Source organism: Centrocercus urophasianus, unplaced genomic scaffold, assembly GCF_019232065.1.
Source record: "Centrocercus urophasianus isolate 14NV4802_14NV808 unplaced genomic scaffold, USGS_Curo_1.0 seq_11, whole genome shotgun sequence".
Taxonomy (NCBI): domain Eukaryota; kingdom Metazoa; phylum Chordata; class Aves; order Galliformes; family Phasianidae; genus Centrocercus; species Centrocercus urophasianus.
In genome coordinates this window covers 11,967,425-11,995,191 of record NW_024884253.1, presented here as the reverse complement: position 1 = coordinate 11,995,191, position 27,767 = coordinate 11,967,425, and the positions used below count along the sequence as shown (strand labels likewise).

Below are 27,767 nucleotides of genomic sequence, written 5' to 3'. Positions count from 1 at the left end.
TTTGGTTGCATTATATGACAGTTACCTTTCTCTTTCTGAAGTACTGTATTTTTAGAAGCAGCATTTCTTTCTCGTAGGTCTCCAAAGAGTAATTTTGAACAGCTGAATCAATCATGGCCGGACTATTCTATTATGGAACTTAGGACAGATATGTTTAGTGATTTTGCTTTCTTCTCACTTTGCCCCTGGAAGACAACCTGGTAGTCTTACTGAGAAGAATGTATAAAACTGTGTAGTTACAGTTTTTTTATTTAATTAAAGATTTTGTTTTCATCTTAATGATTTTACAGGAAACCTGTTTACCTGTAAAACTCCAGCTATTGCAGATATTGTGATTCTAGTAGATGGTTCCTGGAGTATTGGCCGATTCAATTTCAGACTTGTTCGACTGTTCCTAGAAAATCTCGTTTCTGCTTTCAATGTGGGATCTGACAAAACAAGAGTAGGTAAAGTATCATTTTTTTTCACAATATTAATTATCTTAGCACTTGAAAAGAAAGATTTTGAAAGTGAAAGGAGTTGCCAGTAAGAACAACATTATACTACTGTAGTTCTTTTTAGCATCAAGCAATACAATTTTCCTGTTACAGTTGCAAGCTGCTAGTAACCACATGTGTATAGTACAGATACTTGAAAAAAATTGCTTTATTTTCTAATGCAGCACTTTTATTTTGGTATATCAGGTCTTGCACAGTACAGTGGTGATCCCCGAATTGAATGGCATTTGAATGCTTATGGCACAAAAGATGCTGTATTGGATGCAGTCCGTAATCTACCATATAAAGGAGGGAACACACTAACAGGTACAGTGTATGTTTTAACTTCAGCACTTTATTAAAATAAAAAACGTCCAGCTGCACAAACTGAGAAGTTTTAGATCTTTCTATAAAATGGATGTTTGTTTTGCAGCATGCTAATGGCTTAATCCAATGTCTGTTTAGTATTTCTGAAGTGCTTATCTTACTGGCTCCACTTCTTTCTAGTCAAGAAAAGGTCTCATAAAACAGAATATACACAGACTATCTGTGGATGAAGTGAAATCTTCTACCTGTGAAGAAGAAAGTGCAAAATCCATTCATAAAGTTCTTGCACAGAGTTTTCTTCTGGGAAGGAAAGAATGCTGCTTTAATATCTGACAACTGGCAATAGTAACTGTTCATATGTTTTGCTGGGGCTTCTAGATTTCTACTGACCTTATTGTAGTAGAGCAGTGAAGCCGCAGAAGGAAAGCCCCAGCGTTGGATAAATGGAGACCTGTCTACCTAGGATAAATACAGTCTCAATACAACTCCAGTGTCATCAAAGTAGCTGTTAAAAATAGTAACTTTCTTATCAGGAGAATGCCTTATCCAAATGCTGCTTTTCTTCAACAGCCTTTGTTTTTGTAAAAGTGATTGTAGTGGGTCAGAGAAACTAAAAATGTCAAGTTTATAGGAAAGTCTACTTGGGATTCCATAGCCAGACTAAAATACATTGATTGATTAGAAGACTGCTAAAAATGAATGTCATCTCCGCAGTTTAGTTTCCCGTTGAAATGTATTCTTTCACTAAATTAGCTATTCTTTCGTACTCATTCTTCATGGAAAGGTTTCTCAGGATCTATAAACTGAGTGGAGATATAGACATTGTGATCTGAGAAAAAAATAATGGATATTTTTCCATCATAAAATGCTTCTTTTTTTCAGGTCTTGCATTAACTTACATTTTGGAGAACAGTTTTAAGCCTGAAGCTGGTGCAAGGCCCGGGGTATCTAAAATCGGTATATTGATCACTGATGGGAAATCCCAAGATGATGTTATCCCTCCTGCTAAAAACCTACGGGATGCAGGCATTGAGCTGTTTGCTATCGGTGTGTATTCTGCCATATCTATATGTAGTGTGCCATTAAACTTTGGTGTATTTCTATCTGTTATCCTGTATATTGAGTAAGTGCTATTTTATATCTATATCCAGCCACTATAATCCTTAAATTAAATCTTCTTTAGTGTGTTTCCCAGCACATTACAACTGTAACTGGAATTTACTGGGATGCATTCATGCAATACTATCAAGAGACAGTTGGAAAAATGCCAGATATGCTGGCAGAATTCAACATTTTGAAGTAACATCTTAACAATGAAGTTATAGTTGATTATTAAAACAGATAGAGCTGGATTTTATTAATTTTTAATGAGTTTCTATCAAAGCAAGATGTTTTTTCTTTTGTGTTTCAAATATTCTCTTTGTTTTTGTTTTCAATAAAGGTGTGAAGAATGCAGATATAAATGAACTCAAAGAAATTGCTTCTGAACCTGACAGTACACATGTTTACAATGTTGCTGACTTCAACTTCATGAATACTATTGTCGAAGGTCTTACCAGAACAGTGTGTTCACGAGTAGAGGAACAGGAAAAGGAAATCAAAGGTGAGTAAGAATTAATCTAACTTGGTATCAACTTCCAGCTACAAATCCTTTTCTGAATATCTGCAGTTCTAAGCTGGCTTTGGGTATTTGAGTCAAGCTGGATATTCCTATGCTCACAAGAAGGTAAACTATCAGGGAAGTTGTCTTCCCAGGTATGCTTTTTTTCTTGTTTCAATATCTTTGCTCTTTGGCTCTTTTTCTTTGATTGTGCTAAACACTGTAATATTTTGTAGTAAACAAGTAAACAAAACAAAACAAACAACAACAAAACCAAACCAACCAACCAAACAAACAAAAACAATCAAAAAACCCCAACCATTCATTCTGCTATGCTTATCTCCAAGTACTGAGCAGGGGGAAAAAATAATAATACACAGCTTTGGAGGTGAATTGCTTTAACAGCTGTGCATGGAATTGTTGCGTCTGTGCTGTTCTTTCCATCTCTTAAATTGCTATTTTTATTGTTGCCTAAGTTTTTGAAATTTGCAGCTTTTAAGATTGCTTTGTATCTTCCTGATAGTTGTTTTTCTTGCTCATTTAGTACATTTCTCAAATATATTTTAGAGTGTAAGAAAAGGTGGTGGTGGACAACACTGTTCCTATATTAAAAAGAAAAAAAAGCCTCTCCAATTATAATGTTTTTTGCTTTTCTGAACGAAAGAAATGTCTATGAGAAAATGCTGGAATTTGTCAGAGTAACAGTCCTACCTGAGAAAATTCTATCTCTATGGCTTCAGTGGAATTTGCTCATATTGCTTGGGTTGTGATTCTGTGATATCACAGAAATGCTGAATAATTTTTCAATAAGTACAGAAAACTATCTTTCACACATTTCTACCTAATTCAGTAAAAAATGTATATTAGTGTGGTTTCACTGTTTTTCAGTTTTGGTTCAGCTTGAGACTGAAAGAAAATATTAGTGCTGTCTTGTGAATGGAACGAGCAGTAAATTGAGAAAATGAGAGGGAAATGATGGAAAAAGCATGAATAGATGAGACATCTTTGTGGAGAGAAATGATTGCTGGAGAAGATGGCCATTGAGTATATCTTTTGAGTGTGCTGACAGCCAGCACACTCAGTATCAATTTCTGACCTGCAGAATAACACAGGAGATCACAGCTCTTTATGTACATGAATGTTTTTCATAACTGGGAGGAAGACACCTGGGGAAAAAAAAAAAAAAAAAGAGGCTGGAACGTGTGGTAGGAGGAAGGACAGGAAGGCTTAGTTCTGTATTTTTTCCTATTTCATATAAAGCTTTTTGCAATATTAGAGAGCCTTAGTTCTTTAGGAACTCCATGTGCAGTGCTCATTATTATTATTAGCTGTTTGTTTCCATTGCAACTTACCTAAATAAAAGCACAGTAGCCAATTGTTAGATTTACTGATGAGGAGAGATCTTTGCAGCTTCAGTAAATCCAGCAAACCAAAGAATCATTTTGCAGAGGAGAATAAGAAATTTCTGTTGTCCGTAACCTAGGAACAATTGCTGCTTCACTTGGAGCTCCCACTGATTTGGTCACGTCTGATATAACAGCTAGAGGATTCCGTGTCAGCTGGACTCATGCTCCAGGCAAAGTGGAAAAATACAGAGTTGTGTATTATCCCACTCGAGGAGGACAGCCTGAAGAGGTAAGAGGATACAAGCTTCCCAGAAGTTTTTGATAGGAAGAACTAACCCGACAGAAAATCCATGGCCTGATTTAAATCTACCACAAAATTGCCTGTTTGGGCTTTGAGGCACACTATAAATCTGGTCGTGTATGATGGGGCTGAAGGTCAGTGGCCATGTTGCATTTCTGTCATGTAGTATAAAGTAAATGTGTTATAAATGTGTGAGCACTTTTGAGGGGAGGGGTGAATTGTGCCTTCAGTAAGGTGCCTATATTTTTATTTGCACATACAGATACTTGAAACAAACTGTAGCAACTTCCCCTGTGCTATTCTGTTTGCAAAAACAGAAGTATGAGGTGATGGTAAGCCAGATTTTGGGTTCTAAGTACAAATAATTCAGAAAAAGAAGAAAATATGAGTCTACATTTTGGAATGTCTACATTTAATCAATGAAAATGTAATGAGATGCTTACTTTGATAGGAATTAGAGGCATTCTGGAGGTGGGCAAAAAATGCAGTAGAACAAGATTTTGGCTTTGGCTGACACCTCACGAAAGTAAACAGAAATGTAGAAAAAGAAAAGGATTTTGCTAAGGATATATTTAATTATTTTTTTCACTAGAAACATTGGATTTAGCATGGCCATGCATCAATGTCAACTTGTGTTTATGTATGTAGTACTAAAGGAGTATTTCTGATAATGTAGTAATTTTGTTAAAAAGTGACCAATACACAAAGTTAAACTGCACTGCATACACTCTTCTAAATAGTGTCTTTATTCTGAATGGCTACTCCCATCAGCTAAACGTTTGAATTATGCACATAGTTTTTTCAGATGCCTTACTGTACACAAAGGTAGCAAGAGTAAATTCATTATATGAATTGGATTCAGTAGCTATACAGTTAATTTGCCATATGCATATTTAGTTGAACTTTCTTCTAAACAGGTTGTGGTAGATGGAAGTTTATCAACAGCAGTTTTGAAAAACCTGATGTCTTTAACTGAATACCAGATAGCTGTATTTGCAATATACTCAAATGCTGCTAGTGAGGGCCTCCGTGGAACTGAAACTACACGTGAGTATCCTAATCATGTTTGCTATGGATTTGACTGTCTGTTTTTAATCATACCATGTAAACATTAGTCTTTGTGAAGAAGAGCTAGAGAAGGGAGTCTTTTTAAGTTTAGCTCCTTTTAATGCATTTGTTTTAAATTAATTTGTTTGAATTAATTCTGGGCTAAGTTCCTGAGTCTGAATGCTCTGCAGGTCTTTAAACACTGAGCAAGGCTTTATTTGTCTCTGGGCTGAACTTTGAAGTCAGTTGTATTGAACACTAAGTTAGAACTCTCCTAAGTTTTGGCTGTGGGAACTAAGCTTTAAAAATAAGGTTTGTAGCTGAAAATTATCTTATGAGAGGAGTATTTGGTGGGACCACACATAACTGCATGTAATTCCCATCAGTACCAAATATTTGAAGGTAGCATCTGTATGTTACTTTCTCAGTGATTCCGTTGATTTTCTATCAGCATAGGTTTAGGAAGGGGAAATCATGTTTGACCTCCTGAAGTTCACAAAAGGCAAGTGCAAAGTTCTGCCATTGGGCATGCATAAACCCAGGCACTTGGTAGAGAAGGACCTGATTGTTTTTGTAAAGTGAGGCATGTGCCAGCAATGCACCCTTACAGAAGCACCTCCAGGCTGTGCTAGGCAGAGCTTTGCCAGCTAGTGATCCTTCCCCTCAGCTCAGTACTGGTGCAGCCACATGTGGAATGCTATGTCCAGTGCTGGTCTCTGCAGTAAATGAGAGATGGGGAGTTACTGAAGTAAGTCTAGCAAATGACCGCAAACGTGATGAAGTGGTTGAAGCATCTTTCATAAGATGAGAGGCTCAGCCAGTATTAGAAGACTCAGAGGAAATCCTAGGAATGTGTAAAAATCCCTGGTGGAAAGGAATGAAGAAGAGGAACCCAGACTTTCCTCAGTGGATCCCACTGACAGGACAAGAGTCAATGGGCACAAATTAAAAAAACATTGAAAGAAACAAAAGAAAGCACTGTTTTACTGTCATGTCAAACACTGGATGAAGTTGTCCCGAGAGACTGTGGAGTCTACATCTGTGGAGATATTTAAAACCCAACTGGATGTGGTAGTCAGCAATGTGCTGTAGCTGAGCCTGACTGAACAGAGAAACTATACTAAATGGTCTGAAGAGATATCTTCCATCCTCAATAATTCTTTGATTCTCTGTAAAATCTAATCTTGCCATTTTGAAAGTAACATAAAAATGGATCATATAAAATTATCTGAGATTTGCATTTTTGTCTCAGTCTCACAAAAATTTATCTCCAGCTGTATTTTACCCCGTAATACAGTGTTAGGAATTGTTTAATTTATTGAAGCAGAGACACTTACTGAGCTAACAGGATCATTTCCTATTGCACCTGGTATTTCTTTGAAGTCACTTAGTCAAGTTCTGACTGAGCCCAGCCCTGCTGACTTTGAGATCTGATCTGATCATGCGCCAAGGTCATGTAGCATCAAGAACCATTTTGATAGTGTGTTAGAAGTAGTAGTTTGACATGTGCAAGTATTAATCATTTCAGATGATAGAAATCACGCAGTTTAAATGGTTTTTTTCTTTATCCTGATAGAAAACTACAAAAATTATAGTTTGCCTTCTTGCCTTTGTGTGAGAAACTGACAGGTTAAAATTAGCCACTCGTTTGAAGACTAGCCCACTTGCTATACAAAAGAATAAAAGTGAGTCATAGGTGTGTGAAATGTATACAGACACACAAAATATGCATAATGCTACTAATTAATATTTAAAAGTGACTTAAGAGACACTTCTAGCTAGAAATAAGTATGAAATGCAATCACATTCTCATTTGTTACAAATATATTCTTATCTGTTCTAATTTATTCAGTTGTTTTTCGCTATACCTGTGGTTTAGTTCATCTCCACGGCTTTGTGAGGATAACCTAGAAACTGTCTAAGATGCAAATTGTCATTCTCTCATTGTTTATATTTCAGATTCTGAGCACTTCAGTTGAAAATTCCAGCAGAATACACCCCTTGTTTAATTTCCAGTCACTTCTTTGTTAATTATTATTTTAATGATTATTTATATTATAATATTAAGATTATAATGCCGTTTGTATTACTAGAGTATCTAGGATATCTAGAGTTCCTGTTAAGACCATGAGTTGTAAAGAGAATGCCTCTCTTGGAGTTATGTACAATCAAAATAAGCAATAATACAGGTGATAATTGCTGTCTGTATGACTGTGGCAATCTGAACAGGAATTAGAGAATGTGCTGGAAAACACCTTCAGAATGCTTTATTATTTTCTTTCTATAGCATATCAGAGATCTGAGTAGACATCTGAGGAATGAAACCGAAGTGAATTAGAAAATGTTTGTGGGTAGTTTCTTCTTATAGTGAAACGTAGAAATACAGAATGTGAGATGGAGGTAGACTTTAAGATTCTAAGTATCAACAGCAGGTAGTCTGAAAGGTTTGGTAGTGAAGGTCGGTAACCTGAAAGTGGAAACATAAAGAAAGGCCTGAGCTGAACCTTTGTCCAGGTTTACCAACAAACTTTGTGAACAGCCACAATGCTGAAAAAAGGATGACACTGGTGTATGTTGTGTGCAGGAAAATATGTTCAGAAGAAGCAGATAAAGTTCCCTTTTATCTATCCAATGAGGGGAAGAAACGGAGGACAGTCAGAGAAAGGCTGCCCTAAAAAGTTACAGACATGCAAAGAAATAATCAGGACGTGGTTTAGCTCTGTGTTGCTTTACCAGTGTCATAAATCCACAAATAAATCTCGTAATAATGTTTGAATTTCACTCAGCTTGCTTAGTCATACTCACTAGTTTAGCATTCACAAGATTTGTGATGGATGATTTTGTTTGTCTTATGTAATCCCACTGACACAGGCCTGGGAGTCAGTTAGTACTCTCCAGGATTTAAGCACATAGCAGCTTGTGGTCATCATATTTTGCTGCGTGCAATTTACTCATTCAGGGTTTCCTCCAGGGTGTCCTACATCATGGCTGTTTCTCCCACGCCCTGGCTTGGGAACTATTGCTGTAAAAAAGCCACCTCTGGGGGCTTGTTCGTTTTAGCAACCTTGCCCATTCTTCAGTAGCAAGTGATTGTCTGAATACAAATCAGGGAGGAGGGAGGGTAAGATCTGAACAGAGTGATTTGGTGCTTAAAGAACAGAAATCCTCCCACTTGAAATGTTCAAAACCATCTAAGACAAAGAGCTGCAGTGATTTGTAAGGGCTAAGTCTGCCCTTTAGAGGGCATTAGAGTTGGTTAGATCATAATTTCCTTGTTTCTGTAATTCTGCAGACATCTATGTACTAATTAACTCTTCATAGCTGTGGGACACAGACAGCAATTCTGTGCTTGGATATAGCCAAATTCCCATGTGGTTTTTGTGATAAAATAAACTGAAAACGCTCTGGTCATCCAGGTGAGATAACTGAAGTGTCTGTCTCTTTTCTTCTGCAGTTGCCTTGCCAATGGCATCAGATCTGAAACTGTATGATGTGTCACACAGCAGCATGAGAGCTAAGTGGAATGGAGTAGCAGGTGCCACAGGTTACATGATCTTATATGCTCCCCTGACAGAAGGGTTGGCTGCGGATGAAAAGGAGGTAATGTGTACAGCTTTCATCTGAATAATAATTATTGAAGAAATAAGTATTCTAAAGAGTAAAATAGGTACTTGGCCTTTGACATTCAACTTTATGAGCAAATACTTTATTTTTCCATTACTGCTGTAAGTACTTTGTGTTAGACGTTATGAAGAGAGGCCAAGTACAGCTGGTTGTTTTTGTGTGTCATTGTCATAAAAATGCAACAATTTCAGCTAAATTGAAGTGATGCTCTTGAAATGATATATGACATAATACTTTATCATATTCTAAAGCAAACACTTGGAAGAAAGAAAGAAAGGAAGAGGAAGACATTTCCCTGTGTGCTATCAAAAGAATATGAAGTTTGTCCTTTGATCTCATGGAAGTAAATTGAATTAGCAAATACCACATTTATTGCTTTCCTTTTAGTTCTGTACTGTTGCTTTTTTAAAAATTTAAGAATAATGCCTTCCCTCAGAAGTGTGTTTTTATCAGGTATCTTTAGGAGACAAGTACAGTCTTCTACTGTGAGTAAAATACTAAAAGCAGTAGACTAAAAATAGTTTCTAGCATAGTTCCAATGCAACTTTTGGGGCAGCATTTATGCTTAAGTTTCCATATATATGATTATATATAGAAACTGTTCAAGAAAGAATGCTGCAAAGCATTCCAGGGCACGCAAACTTGTGGAAAGAGTGCAGCACGCTACCAAAAACATGCACAGACTTGTGCTTTCTGCTAATTGAGTCTGTCCTTGAAACCTAATTGAATAAGGAGACCGGAGCCTTACCCGAGGAAAGACTTTTTTCCAATAAATAAGTCAGCTGTGTTTCTGTGTCTGTCACTGAAGAGGTAGAAAGTGATATACACCTTAAATAGCAAACAGAAAATCTGAGCCTTGCTGTGCATGGAAATAAATTTAGTCTCTAAAGGACTGAAAATGAGGCAAAGTGTAGCTGGGAGTGAAAGGGCAATAATAGCTGCATGTTCTAAAGAGAATTATTGTGTCATTGCTGATAAGACAAGTTAGTTGCCTCTAAAGTCCTTTAGCCTTCATGTTTTGGGCTTGTAACTATTTTGTTCTTTTGATTATTCTGCAAAATTCTAAAATGTGGGCCAAGTACTAAAGGCATAGCATCAGAAAAATGCTCAGGAAAGCATTTGATCACATGAAATTTAAGTTAACGTGTGTCAATAGTATCCTTTACCATCATGAGCCATTTCAGAAATATTTGTCTTTTTCTTTATGGTGTTTTTAGATAAAAATCGGAGAAGCATCAACTGAACTTGAACTGGATGGACTATTGCCAAATACAGAATATACAGTCACAGTTTATGCCATGTTTGGAGAAGAAGCTAGTGATCCCCTTACTGGCCAAGAAACGACATGTGGGTAGTGCATACCTATATTCTCGTCAGTGTTAATAAAATTTTAGAATAATCTTTGCTCATGTTAGAAAAAACATCTGATTTTAAAATCCAATTTCAATAGTCCATAGGACAAGGTCTTAACTGTACTTTTGTTTCTTAATGTGAATGCTGTGGATTTATAGAAGCAGAGAATGTGAGTTTCTGGGAAAAAAGTAAGTTTGTGGAACAGAATTGTGAACTCTCTTCTCTTGTTGATAATGGTACTATACTATGGCTATCCCTGTTCATTCAGCAGAACTAATGATAGTTTCCTGAACTTGCTGAAGGTGAATGAAGGTCACCTTGTTAAGCTAAACTGAGACCACTGTTTAGTCTCCTACAGCCACAGAACCAGGTGTGTCTGGGGGGGGGGAGTATGCTCAGATGGAGAAATTCTTTCCTCTGGCTCAGCAGTAGACAGTACGGATGGAAAAGAAGCAAGAAGAGATTTTTCTGCCTAACATCTGGTAAATGAGGGATTGGAAAGTGCCTGTGCACTCATGATAGATGACGTGTTTTTAATAAGCAGTAAGATTTTTGCCAGCAAAATTCTGTCCTTTACTAACTGTACACAGCACTGTATGTCGGCTCTCTAAATAGCTTCAGCATTTGAAAGACAAAAGAATTGAAAATAAGTAATTGTGCTGCAGGAATATCTCTGGGACTGCATTCAGTGATGTTTTTATTGTTCCCAGCAGGGGAGTGATTACTTCTTGTTTTGTGTTCCTGGCTTGAGTAGGACAGTGTGGAAGTGACCTTACATGCAGTAGGTGAGAGAAGTTCAGGCATGTGAGTGCTAAGATAAAGGAAGGGCTGGAGCAATGGTCTTGTAGGGTCAGTCAAGAAGCTCCAGGAGTGCTGTGTGAGCTCCGTCATTTCTGAGAGTTATCAACCGTTTTGGGCCAATAACAAAAAAAATAAACCTATGACAGAGAGGACAGTTGAAGACAGACAAGCACAGAGAGAAATAATTCAACTTGGGTATGTTTGTGGGCTTGAAAAGAGCTGGAAGATTTTTAATGCTTAGAGAATCAAGTCTTTGACTTTTCTCTCTGTGTCCTTCTCTCTCCTATTGTTTGATTCCCATTCCTTCTCCTTTTTTTAAATTTATTTGTTCCTGGTTTTGATTAATATCTGCCTGATATCTGTTTTTCATTTATCCGGAACAGTAGTTTGTGTAGTTTGTGACTGTGCCAGTCTGAATTCACTTTATGTCTCATGATCTTGGAGGCTGCTCAGCTCTAAACCTGGCTAACATATTGGAAGGATGATCACATACAAATTCCAGATACATTGGCAAGAGCTGAGAATTCATGACCTCAATGATCACAGGAGCTGGTAACATATGTTAGTCAGACCATCATTATTGCTGTTACCCAGACCAGAAAAGAAAAAATGGTACCCTGCAAGCTTCATTTATTTTTAATGTGACTCAGTGAAGACAACTTGTCTTTAGCACTTTAATAAGAAATGGGATTCATTCTAATCTTCTGTATGCAGCTATTCAAATAATCTTCTAACAGGCTTTGATTATTCAGGCACTTGTCTATCTGAAAAGAAATCTCTTTATGAGCTCACCTCTCACAAATGGTCAGTGTCCAGTCATAGTGTCTTCTCTATCTTGATTCAGGTTTTAGCAATTTTTTTTTTTTTTTTTTAAATTTCTGGAATTATTTCTGTCTTCCAACTAAAGAACAGGCTACCCAGTATTTTCTTCCTGGATCATATATATCTGCCTATAGAATGATCTGCCTAATTTGCAGTAGCATTACATGTAATATCGGATAGTCTGTATCTATTAAAAATATAATTCTACTCACTGTGTCATCTCAGTGACTGAATTGAAGCCTTTCTTTGTGCCAAACATATTTTTATTCTGAAGTGGAGTTTTTTCAGTGGCCGGAATTTATCCAGCTGTCACTGTTAACATCACATTATTCTGGTGACAGGATTGCATGTCTGGTTGTGAGCAATGTTATCAGGCAGTTGTGTTCCAAAAACAAAAAGCTGAAACTAAAGCATTTTGTGGTACATCCAGGCTGGTGAAATGAAGTGAATTCCATGACTGACTGGAAGTAGAAACAAAGTCCAGCACATGATATTTCCTTCACTTGACTCAGAGGAATATATTGAATGCCAGAAGGTGTTGGCAAATCCATCTAGTATAATTCTGGTCTGTTCCCATCTTCTCTTTCCTCATAGCCAAGTTGACTTGACAGTTCCTAAGGTGGTTAGGCATTCGCTTGCAGATTCCAAGTCAGTAAATATCAAGCCCATGTAATATTTTCTTTCTCCCACGTGCTTTTGTATGAGGGAAACCACTTCCGAAGTGATGATATTTATCTGTCCGTGTGGATTGGTGTGGAGTGTGTGTGTGAAGGCAGGATGGATAGAGACAAGTTTCACAACTCAGATAAAATTAACAGATGTTGGGGTAATACAGAGTAGCAGAGACAATCCAAATTACTTCCTTTTGTATGACAGGAAAATTAAAGCAATCTGAGACTGTTGCATGACTTTGTTTTCTTCCAGCTCATTATAGTCAATGAATGCATAGTTTATAAATATGATTTTAACTGAGGTTGCTGTTTGTAAACAGCTTCATCCAAATACAGCCTTCACAGAATCACAGATTCTACATAGAGAAGGTGTAAAAAGGGGGAAAGGGTAAGAAGATATTAAAAAAAAAACAAGTTGCTACTTTAGAAATCTTCTAAATGAGATATGCTTTTGTACAAACTTGTTTTTATGTCAGAGATGTTTATGTCCAGAGAATGTTTTGTCAGAAAATTCCTGACAGGAAATCTTTGGTGGATTACTTCTGGAAAACAAGTGCATATGGGGTACAGATTAGTTGAGTTACACTGATATACAAATATAAACATAAATGTGTTTATAAATATTGTTATATTTATATTTACTATGAACAGGAGCATAATTTCTTTTCTAAGAATTTTTTTTTAATAATTTAATAATTTTCTTTTTCTAAGTTCTAGTTAAGATACCTGTCGTGGTTCCACTTCAGCAAAGAGCTAAGCTATATTACATGATTAAAGCACTCATGTTGCTCCACTGATGAAGGGAATGTATCTTTTAATTAAAATGACCAATTTATTTTTTTTTAAATGGAAAATGTATGGCTTAGTTTAAAGATAGGAAAAGTTTCGCAACTAAAACCATGTATCTTTCCTTTTCAAGTACCTCTAAGTCCCCCATCAAACTTGAAGTTTTCTGATGTTGGACACAACAGTGCTAAGCTAACATGGGATCCTGCTGCCAAAAATGTGAAAGGCTATCGCATCATGTATGTTAAAACAGATGGAACAGAAACCAATGAGGTAAGTTATTAGCTTCTCATTTTTCTTAACCAATCTCAGTCCTCCATAGGCTTGTGAAATTATAATGTGTAACCTTTGTAAACAAAAGCTACTGTGTGATTCTTTGCTAAAGAATTCTGAAAGTCAGTGCTATTAAGAATTTGCTAGTATTGAATTCTATTTGGAAGGAATCGTGTGGGACGCAGTGCTGTATTCTTCGTACATATGAGAGTAGTCATTGCTGATGTATTTCAATTGAAGGAAAATACCCAAGTGAATAATGGTTTGTAGGATCAACATCTTGACTGTATATTTAGTAAGGAAACATTTATTCTTGATTTGGTCCAGATAACAAGATTTTCAATGTCATTTGGCATTCAAAAGTCTGAAGGCTTCCATATATTTTCTTAACGTATATTGCAGTAATTATGTTTTAAAAACTTGCTTCCTAGAAACAGAATCTGATGTGAACAGAATGATGGTAACAATTTTTCTGACCTAAATTTATGCATTTTAAAAGTTATGCAATATTTAGTTGTCACTAGTTACTAACGGTGCTTTATAAAATCTTTTAACGTCAAGAATCCTTCATCGAAAGAAAGATGGGATGGAATTATATTAATAGAGAAATCCAAAAGAATGCAGGAAGAGTTTTTTAAAGATCACAGTAAATGGTTCTGATTATTAAGACAGACCAGCTCCATTACAAAATGAGTGGTAGTATATAACTTTAGCCTTAAAAAAATTCTTGTGTGTCAGTGTGCAGTCATGTTTTCTTCCAGGGCATATCTAGTCTTGTGATGCTTGTGGGTCCCTTTCACCTCTGGGTATCCTATGGTTCTGTGATAATTGTTTTGAATACATTAGACTTGTGGTAATATAATTTATAATGTGAGAATGTTCAGTAGGTTTTTACTTACCTTTCAGCTATTCCTTTGTGTTTGTTTAAAGAGCAGGTGGCAGTTCTTTTGTTCTACATTGGTTGCGTTTCTCCTGTGGTGCTAAGTAAAGCTATTCCTAATGTGTGATCAACATGTATTGCATATTATACTTCCTCCAGGTGGAAGTTGGTCCTGTTTCAACACATACTTTAAAAAGTCTGACAGCCCTTACTGAATATACTGCTGCTATTTTCTCCCTGTATGATGAAGGACAATCTGAACCACTTACTGGCAGCTTTACCACAAGTAAGTATGTCCAAACTTTTGAAGGCTTTCCAAGAACAATTTTGATGCTCTCATCTTTTACTGGAAAACATGACCGGTAACAGCAAGTGTCTATGACTGTGGATTCACATATATGGGATGCTTTCCATTATTTTCACTGGAGTATTCGACTTCGTTACTCCTTTACCGTGGGACCAGTTGCATCCTGAGTCATGGGAGTAATGTGACATCATGGAAGCATTAGTGTTAATAAGGTTTATTTTTTCAGTCTTTTCAAAATCAGCCATTTTGAAGTATATTTCATTGCAAGTAGGTAGTAAAGCAGTTCTCTCCCCAGCTTTCTGAAGTGTCATTCAGTGTGATGACATTTGGCTATCTGGCTTCAGTGTGATGAATACTGAACCATATAGTTATCCATCGAATTATCTCTGCAATTAAGAGTAGAAACTTTTATATACAGAGAGAAACTCAAAAACCAGTAGAAGGAAATGTAAGATATGTAAAACTCTTGTAGTCTTTTTAGTACGGTTGTGATTTCTGTAACAGTTTTCTGCAAACTGTGAATTAAACTGATGATGGCACTTACTAATGTTTTCCAACATAACAATAGGAGAATGACTCCTAATAGGAGGGAGGAAAGAGAAACGTGAGGTGGAAGAGTAGAGAGGCCATACATATACAGAAAAAGAAGCTGGTACCTACATGCAGATAACAAATGGAAATGGTGTGACAGACGGTGTGTGGAAAGGACAGAGATTAGGAGTGTAGTTTGAGGTGGAGGTAAAAAAAGGAGCACGGCAAACAGAGGTCTGGGCAAAAGAAAGGGAGTTAGGATTGCATGGAGCTACTCCAGTGGAGAAAGGATTAGGAAGCTTTATGGCTGGAGAAGATAAAGAACATAAATTATGTGTATTTCCTTCTCCAATTACAAATAAAACTTTCCCAAGTGTACAAGTGTGCAAAGAATCTGCTGTGCATTTGTCATCTGTTTTCAAAGTTTTGATCTTTGTAAAAAGCTACAAATGAAATGATGTATTCTTGATGTTGCTATGCAAGTTTCAGAGAATAATTTACTTTCACTTTTCTTTTGCCTAATATTTTGCAGGAAAAATTCCAGCTCCCCAGCATTTGGAAGTTGACGAAGCATCAACAGATAGTTTTAGGGTCAGCTGGAAACCCACATCCTCGGATATTGCTTTTTACAGATTGGCATGGATTCCTTTGGATGGAGGGGAATCTGAAGAGGTGAGTTGCCTTGACTCTTTGAGGACATGAAACAGGACAAGAAATTTGATTCTGAAGTCCTTTGCATCAACTTTTTGCTGATTAAGCCTGACCAATTGACTTGGAAGAAGATCTGTCCTGCTACAAAGCATTCAAAACAATAATCAAAACAATATTCCACTTTATTTTTGAAGATGAAGTGAGAATACGTCTTTTGTGAATAATAGCCTGTACTGTGCCACTTCCATAGAACTAGCTTTGATTTTTGGTGCTATTTCAGTTTTTAGAGGTTTTTATTCTTCATTTTACCAGAAGATGGTGGTAACTCAGCTAGAGCTGTGCTATGATCACACAGGATCCACATTTGTCTAATAAGCTGGTCACATTACAATTGACCACCAAGCCTTAGTTACAAAAGGTTTGAAAGGTAAAAGTTTACCTGTTTATGTTGTATTTTTTGCTATGGGCCCTTGTGCGTCTTCACAATAGTGCCATTTTCGTTAGTCTGAAGTATTAAATTATTTTTCCTCCTGTTAGACTGTTTTTTGTTTTATTATCCTTTTCCAAGTAGTTTGCAATAGGCAGTTTATCTCCCTTTCCAAAATCTCTGTTGTTTGTATTCTGACTGATTTTGTCTCTTTTACTATCTGTTCCCTCATAGTAGTTGCTTCTTTCATGCTCTTCCGTCTTTTAAAACGTCTCCAACACCCTGCTCTGTTGGCATAAATGCTGTGAAGAGAGGCTAAGTCTGAAAACAGTTGATTGAGGTAGAAAGCACGTTGGAAAAAGATGACCTGTGCCTAGATTCCATGCATCATTCTTTTCATCCGTTGGGACACTTAGATTAAGTGTCATTATCCATAGATTTAGTTGAGGCCCATTATTTGACCCAGCGAGAGGTAGTCCTGCAAACTGTTAAAAGAGATTACAGGAAGGAGCAGGGTAAAGAAGGAACTGGCGGGTGAGAGAGAAGGCACATTCCCTTGCATCCTCCTGCAGTACTGGTTTGTTTGCACAATACTGCACTGATATGTTTCTGTTAAGCTCCGAAGAGCAGTTGTCAGTGAAACCCTTTAAGCTTTGTGATGTTATTGGAGGGGTGAGATCAGTGGTGTCTGTGGTGTCCTTTGAGTGTGAGAATTACTGATCAGAGAATAGTTGAACTTGTATGATTTCACTTGTTCAGTGTATTCATTAAGAACTGCTGAAGGCCTCAGTAGTTTTTCTATGTTAAAATATTAAAAATACTCAAGCTGCTTTCTTGTTCTCCTTGCATGACCTTTCTAATGGGGTCGTGCCTAGGATAGCACAATACCTCTGGGCTGTTGCCTGCCTTTTTAAGCTTCTTTCCCAGCTAAGTGATCAGTCATGCAGAGAAAAAACATGCACTCCCTCCCTTTCTCCCAAGACCCAACTTGCCAATTAGCTGAGTGGGGTCATGGAATGGTGTTGAGAATTACACACACCTCAACTTACTGCACCCACACTGCTGATGTGTGAGGAGAGTATAGTGTGGAATGTTAGCACAAAAGAACTGGAATACATTATTTAAAAGTGACCTTTTATGTGTAGGTTAAAGTAGGAAATGCATCAGGAAATATTCCTGTATTTGTTACTATTTTTGCTTCTGTTATTTGTCCTCTCCACTTGAAAGTTCAGCTCTTTGTGTTCTTTTTTTTTTGTGTTCATCTCTGTGGGCTAAATTAGCAGGGAGTGGAGAGTGCTAGAAGCTATGCTGCAGAAAGTTTGCCAAAGTTATGTGTAAGACAGTTGCTATGTGTAGGAATTTTATGATGACACATATGACTGGAAGGTCTGGGGAATTAGAATGAAAGACATTGCTTATACCTACTTAGAATACATCTAGACTCACTGAAGCTGATTTCTGAATTTTTTCCAGGAAAATAGATGCTAGAATGCACAGTATGGGCTGCTCAATTCATTATCTGATAGTTGTAGAATACATGAGCCCAATTAATTTTATTTTCTGTATCAGAATTCAGAAAGTCTATTATTAGTTAATGAGTCCCTCTTCCACAGGATATATACATATATTTTCCTGAACTGTGCCTGTTTGCCAACCTAGGAATTCTGGGGTCATGGATAGAACGTAGTGTGGTTTACTGTTTCTGCTAGCTGTAGTAGATGTTATGCAGCATTTCTATATTGTTTGGTTTCCAGTGTCTTATTATTATTTCAATTTCACTTATATAATGGCCACCTATAAAAACTTGTCCAAGAAAGGTTGTTTTATGATAGTATTTATCTGCATAAGCTAGTGATTATTCCCCCAGACAAGTCAACCAATTTCAGTGGAATTATTGCACAGTCTCCTCCTGTTCTGCTTCACAGTTCCTTTAGCTCCAGTTCCTACCCATCTGTTGACCCCTTCCAATAAAAATCTATGAAACACAAAAATCATAAAGAAAAGCCTTCTTCTTACAGTTAACATAGCACATGTGAATCTTCTGTTGCTGTCATAGGTAGAAATAAGGAAAGTTACTTTTTAAAATGCCATGACATATAGCCAGCTTCTCAGCAGCACATCTCCCATAAATCTCCAAGTCTGTTGCAAATTTCTTTCTGTAACAGCATGCAGTCTGCTTGATTTCTTTGGCTGTGGACATCCTTTCTGGATCCGGCTTTGTTAGATGGAAAAATTACACCTTCCACCAGTTTGCCACCAACTTCCTGCAACAGATCAGCATCTCGTGTGTACTCACATTAAATCTGTCAGTGATACTGATTTTATGAGCGTTCCCTCGCCCTGCTCAATCATTACAAAGCAGACCAAGTAAAAACAGTGAAAGGCCTCTGCTTAAACTGTCAGAGATAACCACATTCATACTTACAAGTGGTTACCCCAGAATGAGCCAACGTGCTGTCGGTCTGTGGCATACTGTAGTGATCTGTGGCAAATAGGGCTTGGTGGAATTAGTAGTAACCTTTTACATCTATTGCAACTAGTTGCAGAGTGCATTTACATGTATTCTTCATGTACAATTCAAATGCATGGAGTCATAACTCAGATTGTAAGTCTAACATAGAAACAGCATTTTGTAAAGCTACAGAAATACTCAGCGTGTTTGTCATGACAGTGATTGAATGGTAGAAATGTGGATGAAAGCTAACTTACACTGTTACGTTACTTTCAATGAGGAATGTTTTGAATTTTAGAGTTTTTCAAACGAGATACATATGTTGAGCTTTAGCAGTTCATCAACTGTATGTGAAAGAGTAAGATTGCATGTTAAGGTAATCAAGCCAGCCACAAAATAATAAACATTTTAAATTTTCTTAACACTGTTTTTTTTTTTTCCAGTCTTACTTTGTGATACTTTTTATTTTTACATAGGTAATAAATTATTTGGGCATACCTGAGTGTGGATTTATGTTGTTTTGAAGCAGAATTTATTTTCCTTCTTGGACTTCAGTCACTTTGTGTAAATTAATCAAGTGATTTTCTTTAATCTTGCTTTGCTACTTAGGTTGTCTTAAATGGAGATGCAGACAGTTATGTTGTTGAGGGTTTGTTGCCCAACACAGAATATGAAGTTTCTTTGCTGGCAGTTTTTGATGATGAGACCGAAAGTGAAGTTGTTGCTGTTCTTGGAGCTACATGTAAGACAAACTCTTGAATATCATTTTTAGAGACATTTAAATGATTTAAATTTAATGTATAAACCTGATACTTAAAATACAGTCCATTTTTGGGTTGCTTTAATAATGAAGAATGTGTTGGTTTTACACCAGGACCTTGCCAACAATATTTTTCTCTTTTCTTATTTAATATTATATGTTAGATGGCAGTGAATCAAAGTGATGGTTTGGCTCCCTCTCTGAGCAGTGGTATTAATAAGTATAGGATCTGGAAATATATTCTTCCATCCCCATTTCAACTTCTAGTCTTAGAACACAGTTTTTCATTAAGACATATATTAAATTGAGGGGAGGTAATAAATATTTTAATGTTAATACTTAACAGGAATTTGTTGAAAATGCTTGGTATTTATGGTATGCCATATTCTTTCTTATTTACGTAATTTATACTCACTGGAGAGGTGTTCACTCCTGGTTGAAATAAGTAAGTTGAAATTTTACATGGGTATCCTCTGAAATTAATATGGAAGTAAAAAAGATAAAACTTATAAATCATATACAATGTAATTTATAGTTGTAACCAAAACGGTAGCCAGCAATTTCATTTAGATTGCTGAAGTCTTTGATTCAGTGTCAATCATATATTTAGGACTCAGCCATAAGTTTAAACCCACTGCAATTTAGTAAAGTATTCTTAACATTGAGCTTCTGTAAGTAGAATTCTGATTTAGGCCAGAAAGCTGGTTTATGTGTGCATATGGATTCATCTTCTGCACTTGATAAACTTGCTAGAATAATATGAGATAAAATAGCTGCCCTGAAGATTTTCATCTGTTTCTGTCCTCTGTCAAGGAACTGAAAATGTGTTTATATTTTCAGTCTATTTCTGGAGCAGTGTACCATTTGTGGAAACTTGCATTATTCAATCACATGGATTAAAAAAATAAAAATGTCCTTTCTCTCTAAATCAGGTACAGGGAGATATGAAAAACATCCTGCACTTAGCTAATGGCTTTGTTTTGCTCTAAGAAATGAGAATTTTGTGGGTTTACTATGAAGATACGGATTTTTTTTTCTTTGCAAAAGGCTCTTGGAAGGTTATGGAAGAAGAGCCTATTCAGTAAATTATTTCTGGCTTGCAGAGGGAGTTTCTATGGGGGACGGTGTTTGATTTTCTTATTTCTAAAGTATCAGTAAGTTTCTGTTGAAGTACAGCTCAGGATACTCCTTGGTATGATGTAAACTGATATGGATCATTTTTGTTCTGTTCAATGAGGAAAAAATATTTCTTAAATTGATGTGCAGATTCTCCTTTGATGGATAATGACTTGGTGTACTAAACTTTATTTTTCATGTGTACATTCAAAAATACAATCGATTCTTATTAACTGCAAGCTTAATCTTCAGTCCTCTGTTAATAAGTCACTGCCCATCCTAACGATGCTGGCATTGCTTACTGTTACTGAGCATACATTCAGTTCTTATTTGGACAACAGTGAACACCTTTACAGAGTGCTCAGTTCAGTAAATGTGACAGCTCTAACGAATCATCAAAGTGGAGGCCACTATTTTCAGCTAAGCCAGAAATGTGGAATACTATACGTATCTTTATTTAATTGTACAGTTTATAATCATATCACATCTATAGATCTAAGGATTATTCCTGCACATCCATGTGCCTAAAGTAAATGGAATAAATGGTTACCTTGTAAATCTCTGAAATGCCTGAAGTGCGTGGGATATTTGTAGGTCAGAACACACCTTTTTGTTGTCATAGCAAGATTAATAATGTGCCTTATCTTGTTGAATTGTTTGTGAGCTGAGTATTGTTTTTCAGTTGCAGGAACTACTGCAGTGCCTACCACTGTGACTACTACTACTACTACCACTACCACAACTCCGAAGCCCACCATAGCAGGTAAATGAAATAAATGCAAACTGTTTAAATGCTGAAAGCAAAGAACTGAGGCTTTTTGCAACCTAGCACATCCAGATCTAGGGGCAGAGAGCTGTGATAATAGTGAGGGATGGTAACACCAAATCCTCGTGGCTTTTGTCAGCACGCTGTCATGGAAGGTCTTGTTGAGGTGTAGACTCCAGAAGAGTGACATCACTGATGAAAGGTGCATGTTGTGCTCCTCACGATGCTTCTCCAGCTTCCTGTACATGCCACATGTGGGATAGGAGCCAACTTGTTATGCTGTGTAAGAAATTTGAATGGTTCCAGAGATGCTACATAAGACTACAGAAACTGAGTCTAGTTTGGAAAACCTGACTCTCTTGTCTCTTAAAAGCATGAACATGAATACAAGCTTGAATATCTTCAGAATTTTGTTTATTTTTAGGGTTCTTTGTCTACTGGGGCTTAGATAACTGAAGTTTATGAATCAACAGTTCTGTGGTATTTTTGGTTTGTAATATTCTGTCTGCAGTTACTTTTTTGTTATTATAATGCTCCATAAGCTGAGTAATATAAATAAAGCAAGTGGGATAATACCTATTAATGTAAGTATAGTGGTTATCCTGATGTAGTAGCTATTATTTAATTACGTTGTTAATGTATGTGGCTAAGCTCAAGTATGACTGAACTGAATGGGTTTGTCTTAGAATAGATCTAGTGATAATTAGCACAATTTAAAATGTAAAAATAGAATGGATAAAATGCTAATTAAATTACTTTTGGCTTCAGTTTTTCGAACAGGAGTCAGAAATCTTGTTATAGATGATGAAACGACCTCAAGTCTGAGGGTGGTGTGGGACATTTCGGATTACAACGTTCAGCAGTTCAGAGTGACCTATCTCACAGCCAAAGGTGACCGTGCCGAGGAAGCGGTAAGAACGGTCTGTATTGCTTTTTGTGAATGGCTTCATGAACTTGAAAAGGTTGATTAACAATTGCTGAGGCCCGATAGCTTCTTGCAAAGCACTCCTGTTGCAGTCAGAAAATGATTTGTGCTTGGCTTTACTGTAAGATAGAGCTTCAGAATTGTAATTCTCGTGACACCTGATTCATGACAGATAAACAGTCAAATGCAGGATCAAACCTAAGAAGGTTAAAAGACTGTCTGTCCCTTCCTGTATTTTTTTAAAATGTGTACAAGATCGTTTGGTTTTTTAAAATTATTTATTTATATGCTTTTTGTGTGTATGTTTGTTTGTTTTCAATCTTAAGCCTATGGTTTTGTTTTAATATTCAATGACTATTACTTTAAAATGAAATTATAACCGTAAGAAATGGTAGTTAAATTCTGACTATCAGAGGAATGGCGAATTGACTCAAAACCTCTTACTATCAGGAAGGTGTCTTGGCTCTAATTCCACAAATTATTTAATTTTAAGTACACACTCAAGTCATATCATCTTTGGTCACAATTTAGTTTCATTTTTGAAATTAATCACATGCATAAGTACTTTACTGAATAAAGAATTACTTAAGATCATAGTCAAAATTAAGCACATTTTAAACCGAAGAGAAGTTTTCTGTCATGTGTTTTCAAGCATCTGGAAGATGCAGCATAGATATGAAAAAAGAATAGTGTTCATATATGCTTAACCGCATTTCTTAAACAGAACCCAAAAGTTTTGTGGAATTTGGGCTTAAATATATAGCGTGACAATTCTATGGTGGATACTCAGTTTTTTTGGCTCTGATTTCTGTGTAATTTCCAATTACTCCTCCCTCTCCATAAAAATATTAATAAACTTTTTAATCCTTAACGCAATTGGCTGAAAATCAAGGACAAAATATGTAATAGGATTCTTTTCCCTACTGAAGAGTCAACCCCTAAATTACACGTTTGTCCTTAGGTTTGCTGGAAGGATCACATTTTTTTTCTTCCTTCAAGCCAAGAGTTTTTCACACAGTTAAAAAGCATGTTGTTCTGTGGAAGATCTTGTTGTGAAACATGAGGATTTTCAGTGCTTGCATCCCCTCTTCTAAAAACCTAAAATTTTGATGGGTCTTTCCAGAAACTTGGACTGTAGGTTTGGAGTATATCTACAGAGGATCTTAACACAGAAGGCCATGCATGTGTCTTTAGTTGGTTCTGTCCTAATATAATTTACAATTCTGAAAAACAAATTAAGTATTTCTTTGACAAGTCTCAGCACCTGGGTGCATGAGATTAATGTCGTTCTGTGTATCTCTTGCCAAAATTAGAGTGCTTTAAATGTGTCCTGGAGCATGAGATCTGATGAGCGCTTTCTTTTTTTCTGTGTATCAGCTTCAGAAAATTTAGATGCAGCGTCCTCAGATGCATCATTTCACTTTAAAATAATAAAATACCTGGAGGCTCACTTTCTGCTTTTCCTCTTGATTTGAAGTGGCTTATTGTAGGTCTGTCAGCTTCTTGCCATATATGTGAGGTTGCTAGTTCAGATGATAGATTCACACAGTGGGCTTGAGATGGTAAGGATTCAGAGTAAGATTTTGAACCTTGGGACATTTGCTTCCAATAATATCACTTCAAAGAACAGGTTTGGTACAGGAAATACCAGGTCATATTCTCTTTATTTCTTTATTTATTATTTATTGTGTCCTCGTGTGCCAGATAGCTGCCATTTAGGTCTCTGAATCTCGCTGAGATTAAAATGTTAGTGATAAGTACTGTTGGAATCACAGTTCATCTATGATATAAAAAGGTTTTGGCCCTAATCATAAACCTTGTTTCTGGTATCCTGACTATCCAGATAATGGTGCCTGGGAGACAGAGCACTCTTGTGCTTCAGCCTCTGCTTCCTGATACGGAATACAAAGTTACAATTACTCCAATCTATGCTGATGGGGAGGGAGTCAGTGTCTCAGCTCCTGGCAAAACTCGTAAGTGTGAACTTTCTGCTCTTCTTGATCCAGAATATGTATGAACAAAGGCTCTTTCTTTTGTCTTTTATCCTTGACTGTACTGGTATATTTTAGTATAAGCACGGCCTTACTTTGCTTGATGGATATAATTTAAGAGCTTTATATTAATCTCAGTTCATTGGCTTATAAGCAATTGGCTGCTTCTAATTGAGAGATTGAATTTTAAATATAGTGAATCTTCAGAAAAACTTACTGAGTAGTAAAGCTGGTAAATCCTGGAGAGAGAGCTCACAAAGGACAATCCAGCAAATGTAGAAAATAACCTGTGATGCTGGGATAGTATCAAGCAAGCTGTTGTACTGCTAGTGTGTTAATTTTTTGTGGGTGTGTGTGAGATCATTACATCTATACGGTCATTAGAAATTAGAAACAAGAGCAGGATTTATACTTGGAAAACTTCAGTGCAGTTATGTTGAAATAAGCTATTTAAATGAAAGAACATTATTTCTGAGTTGACGTACATTTAATGAAAAACCTGGAGAAGAAGGTTGGGAATTTATATGGAAATTCATGGTTTGTTGAACAAAGTTCTTAATTATTTCTCAGTATAACTTGATATGAGTTTCTGAAGTAGGCTGACGTTAATGTATCAGCATAATTCCAGGGAGGAATTTGATTCAAAGCTTTCTTTCCGGCAGATCTGCCCAGAAATTTGAGAAAACTGAATATTTCATGAATTTCATGTGCATGTTTGAGTTTTATGCATGTGTTTGTACAAGTTACATTTGTAAAGGCTCGATTTCACTTCCTTTTAGAACCCTTATCTGCTCCTAGAAATTTACGTGTCTCAGATGAATGGTACAACAGATTACGAATTAGTTGGGATGCCCCACCATCACCAACTATGGGTTACAGAATTGTCTACAAATCTATCAACAGTGAGTTTTTAAACTGTTTTTTTTTTTAATTGTCATTTGCTTTTGACAGTATGTTCTATACTTTAATGCAGTATTTTTCTGAGTATTGTACTTAATCTAATAGTCACAGTTACCTCTTTAAAAATGATATTAACTTGATGTCTCAGTTTTTTAATATGAGAATTTTGTAGTTACAGAGTGATACAGGTCTTTGGAAATCATTCTTTCTAGCTCCCTGGTCAAAACAGAGCCAATTTGGAAGAGGTGTCATGGGATCTTGTTCAGTCAAGTTTGTAATATCTCCAAGAATGAAGACGGAAATTTCAAAACATCTCTAGGCACTTGCTTCAGCTTTTGACTGCTTTCACTTTGGAATTGTTTTTCCTGATATCTAATCAGAATTTCCCACGTTTCAAATTTTGGCAGTTTCCTCTTGTCTTCTTCCTGTTCGCCTCAGAGGAGAATGATACATCTTTGCTTTCCCCTCCCGTAATGTAGTTGTAGGCAGCATAAGATTCCCATAAGATTTCTTTCATACTGTTGATCAAACTTAACTCTCTCAGTTTGTCTTGTCTTTTTATGTCATTTTTTCCCGATTCCTATTTACTTCAGAAACTGCATTTCTTCTTTTCCTGTACCTCTCTTCTGTACTTCTCCTGTCCTCGACTTCCATCCCTTACAACACAAAGCTTTCGTTTCTTTTACTTACTTCTGCTGCCCTACTTGTCCCAGATAATTGCCTTTTTATTCATGGATCATTTTGTCTATACTGTATCTGACCACCTGCACACTGCAGCTAGACAAGGCACCTATTTTCATTCAGAGTTCTTTAGAAAAATGTCCTCTATTGATAGCAAACAAAACTGTGACCACTAAGGGACTAAAACAATATCTAAAGGCAATACTTTCGTCTGGCTTCTGAAGTCTATCCAGAACATCTAGCAGAGGTGGGAAAGGAGCTGTTTGCCCTTCTGATTTGGTATAGTTTTATTCTTTTCTATTTTCATTATCATTTTTGCACAGTGCTAAATGATGCTGTTGTGTTAGGAACCCCTTAGGGACTGCTTTGGCTGGTGTCTGCTGTCCCCCGTTGCTCCTGGCACACCATCAAACTGAGGAGATCTTTGGCACTCTATTTAGGGCAGTAGTAAGTCACTGAAGCAGAACAAAAGAGTTTTTACAGATGCCAATGTCTAGTCCTGCCATAATGAATCCCACTGCTGAATTTCCCAAGTGTGTTGTCCATACAAGAACTGTACACTGTTCTGAGCAGTGTCTTTGTCTTTGTGCATGGTAAAAAAAAAAACCAAAAAACAAAAACCATAGAAAAAATAGTAACTTCAGGACTTCATCTCATTTTGGATTGGTCTTAAGATTTGTTTTTACTACCTGTTAATTGAGTGGATGAACAAGTGATTTTCTAATTTTTTTTCTTTCTTTCTTTCTTTTTCTTTTTCTTTTTCTTTTTTTTTTTTTTTTGCAGTCCCTGGTCCTGCATTGGAGACCTTTGTAGGAGATGATATTAATACCATTCTCATTCTAAATCTCTTCAGTGGAACAGAGTACAGTGTGAAAGTATTTGCTTCATACTCAACAGGCTTCAGTGATGCCTTAACAGGCATAGCCAAAACCTGTAAGAATGATTTCATGCTATTCAGATCTCTGCAGACTGTTTTTCACTATAAATATAGGTTTGTGCAGCTCCTTGAGTAAATTTTCACATGGAAGTCTTTTCCAGTTGTGTGAAAATTGTTTTCTGGAAATTGAAGTCTCTTTTCATATTGAAATTTGTAATACTTTATAATCTACTGGACATTAGCAAAATTGGAGTCTTAAACAGATGCTATTATTTAGCCAAATATTTTCCTAGTAATATATGCAAATCTCTTTAATGGAAAGTATAGTTACTATATATTTTTTTTCTTCTTCCTGTAACTCCCTATGTATAGTCTGAATTAGTCTTTATATATCTAAACCTCAATTTAAAATAAAGTTTTTGACAGATATACTTTTATAATGACATTTTATACTGATTCGTAGTGACTGATTTTTTAGCAATGTTCATTATTTATCTTAGCTCCAAACCTGATCTAAAAATGCACTTTTTTTCCTTCCATTTTTGAGTTTTATTGTCATCATATTTGTAAGCTGCTCTTGAAATTAAAAAAAAAAAAAAAAAAAAAGTGTTATTGGATCCATTTAGTACAATGCTTTCATCAAATAAATAAATAATAATCAAATTAATGCATTATAAGAAGAGCTATAAAAGCCCCTTATTGTCATTATAAAATGCAATAGTTATTCCCCATAATAGTGGCTTACAGTAGGGGAACGTGAGCCCTCTGCAGCTATGTTACAGCTCCCTGAAAGCAGAGTTCTGCTGGGAGTTGTTGCTGCCACAGGAGACAAGGTGTTTAAAGAGATGCCAGGAATATTTGGGGATTCTGGCAAAAAAACCATCACATCTGGGAGCTGTCTGTATGTTGCTGTTCTGTGTGCAGCCCCTCCCAGCAGAGTGAGCAGTGGGGCATCAGCACCTGGTGAGATGCAGTGGGTTCCAGGAGCCACATGGGAAAAGAAGCAAGGAATAAGAAAGGCAGCACATTGACCTCTTATGCACAGGGCTAACAACAAGGGCTGCTCATATTCCTTG

General features: G+C 36.4%; 1 protein-coding gene across 7 annotated transcripts in view; it reads left to right on the top strand.

Moving 5' to 3' along the window:
• Nucleotides 1-27,767, top strand: part of COL14A1 (collagen type XIV alpha 1 chain) — a 117,960-nt gene that overhangs the window by 31,958 nt on the left and 58,235 nt on the right. For all 7 annotated transcript variants that reach the window (XM_042833376.1, XM_042833357.1, XM_042833367.1 and 4 more), the window contains 17 exons: nucleotides 291-446; nucleotides 684-803; nucleotides 1,686-1,850; nucleotides 2,245-2,406; nucleotides 3,887-4,038; nucleotides 4,968-5,097; nucleotides 8,552-8,697; nucleotides 9,939-10,068; nucleotides 13,288-13,427; nucleotides 14,467-14,593; nucleotides 15,678-15,817; nucleotides 19,285-19,417; nucleotides 21,234-21,314; nucleotides 22,086-22,237; nucleotides 24,086-24,215; nucleotides 25,013-25,135; nucleotides 26,598-26,747. In XM_042833376.1, coding sequence (XP_042689310.1) covers nucleotides 291-446; nucleotides 684-803; nucleotides 1,686-1,850; nucleotides 2,245-2,406; nucleotides 3,887-4,038; nucleotides 4,968-5,097; nucleotides 8,552-8,697; nucleotides 9,939-10,068; nucleotides 13,288-13,427; nucleotides 14,467-14,593; nucleotides 15,678-15,817; nucleotides 19,285-19,417; nucleotides 21,234-21,314; nucleotides 22,086-22,237; nucleotides 24,086-24,215; nucleotides 25,013-25,135; nucleotides 26,598-26,747 — 2,337 coding nt within the window. The remainder of the gene's footprint in view (nucleotides 1-290; nucleotides 447-683; nucleotides 804-1,685; nucleotides 1,851-2,244; nucleotides 2,407-3,886; nucleotides 4,039-4,967; nucleotides 5,098-8,551; nucleotides 8,698-9,938; nucleotides 10,069-13,287; nucleotides 13,428-14,466; nucleotides 14,594-15,677; nucleotides 15,818-19,284; nucleotides 19,418-21,233; nucleotides 21,315-22,085; nucleotides 22,238-24,085; nucleotides 24,216-25,012; nucleotides 25,136-26,597; nucleotides 26,748-27,767) is intronic.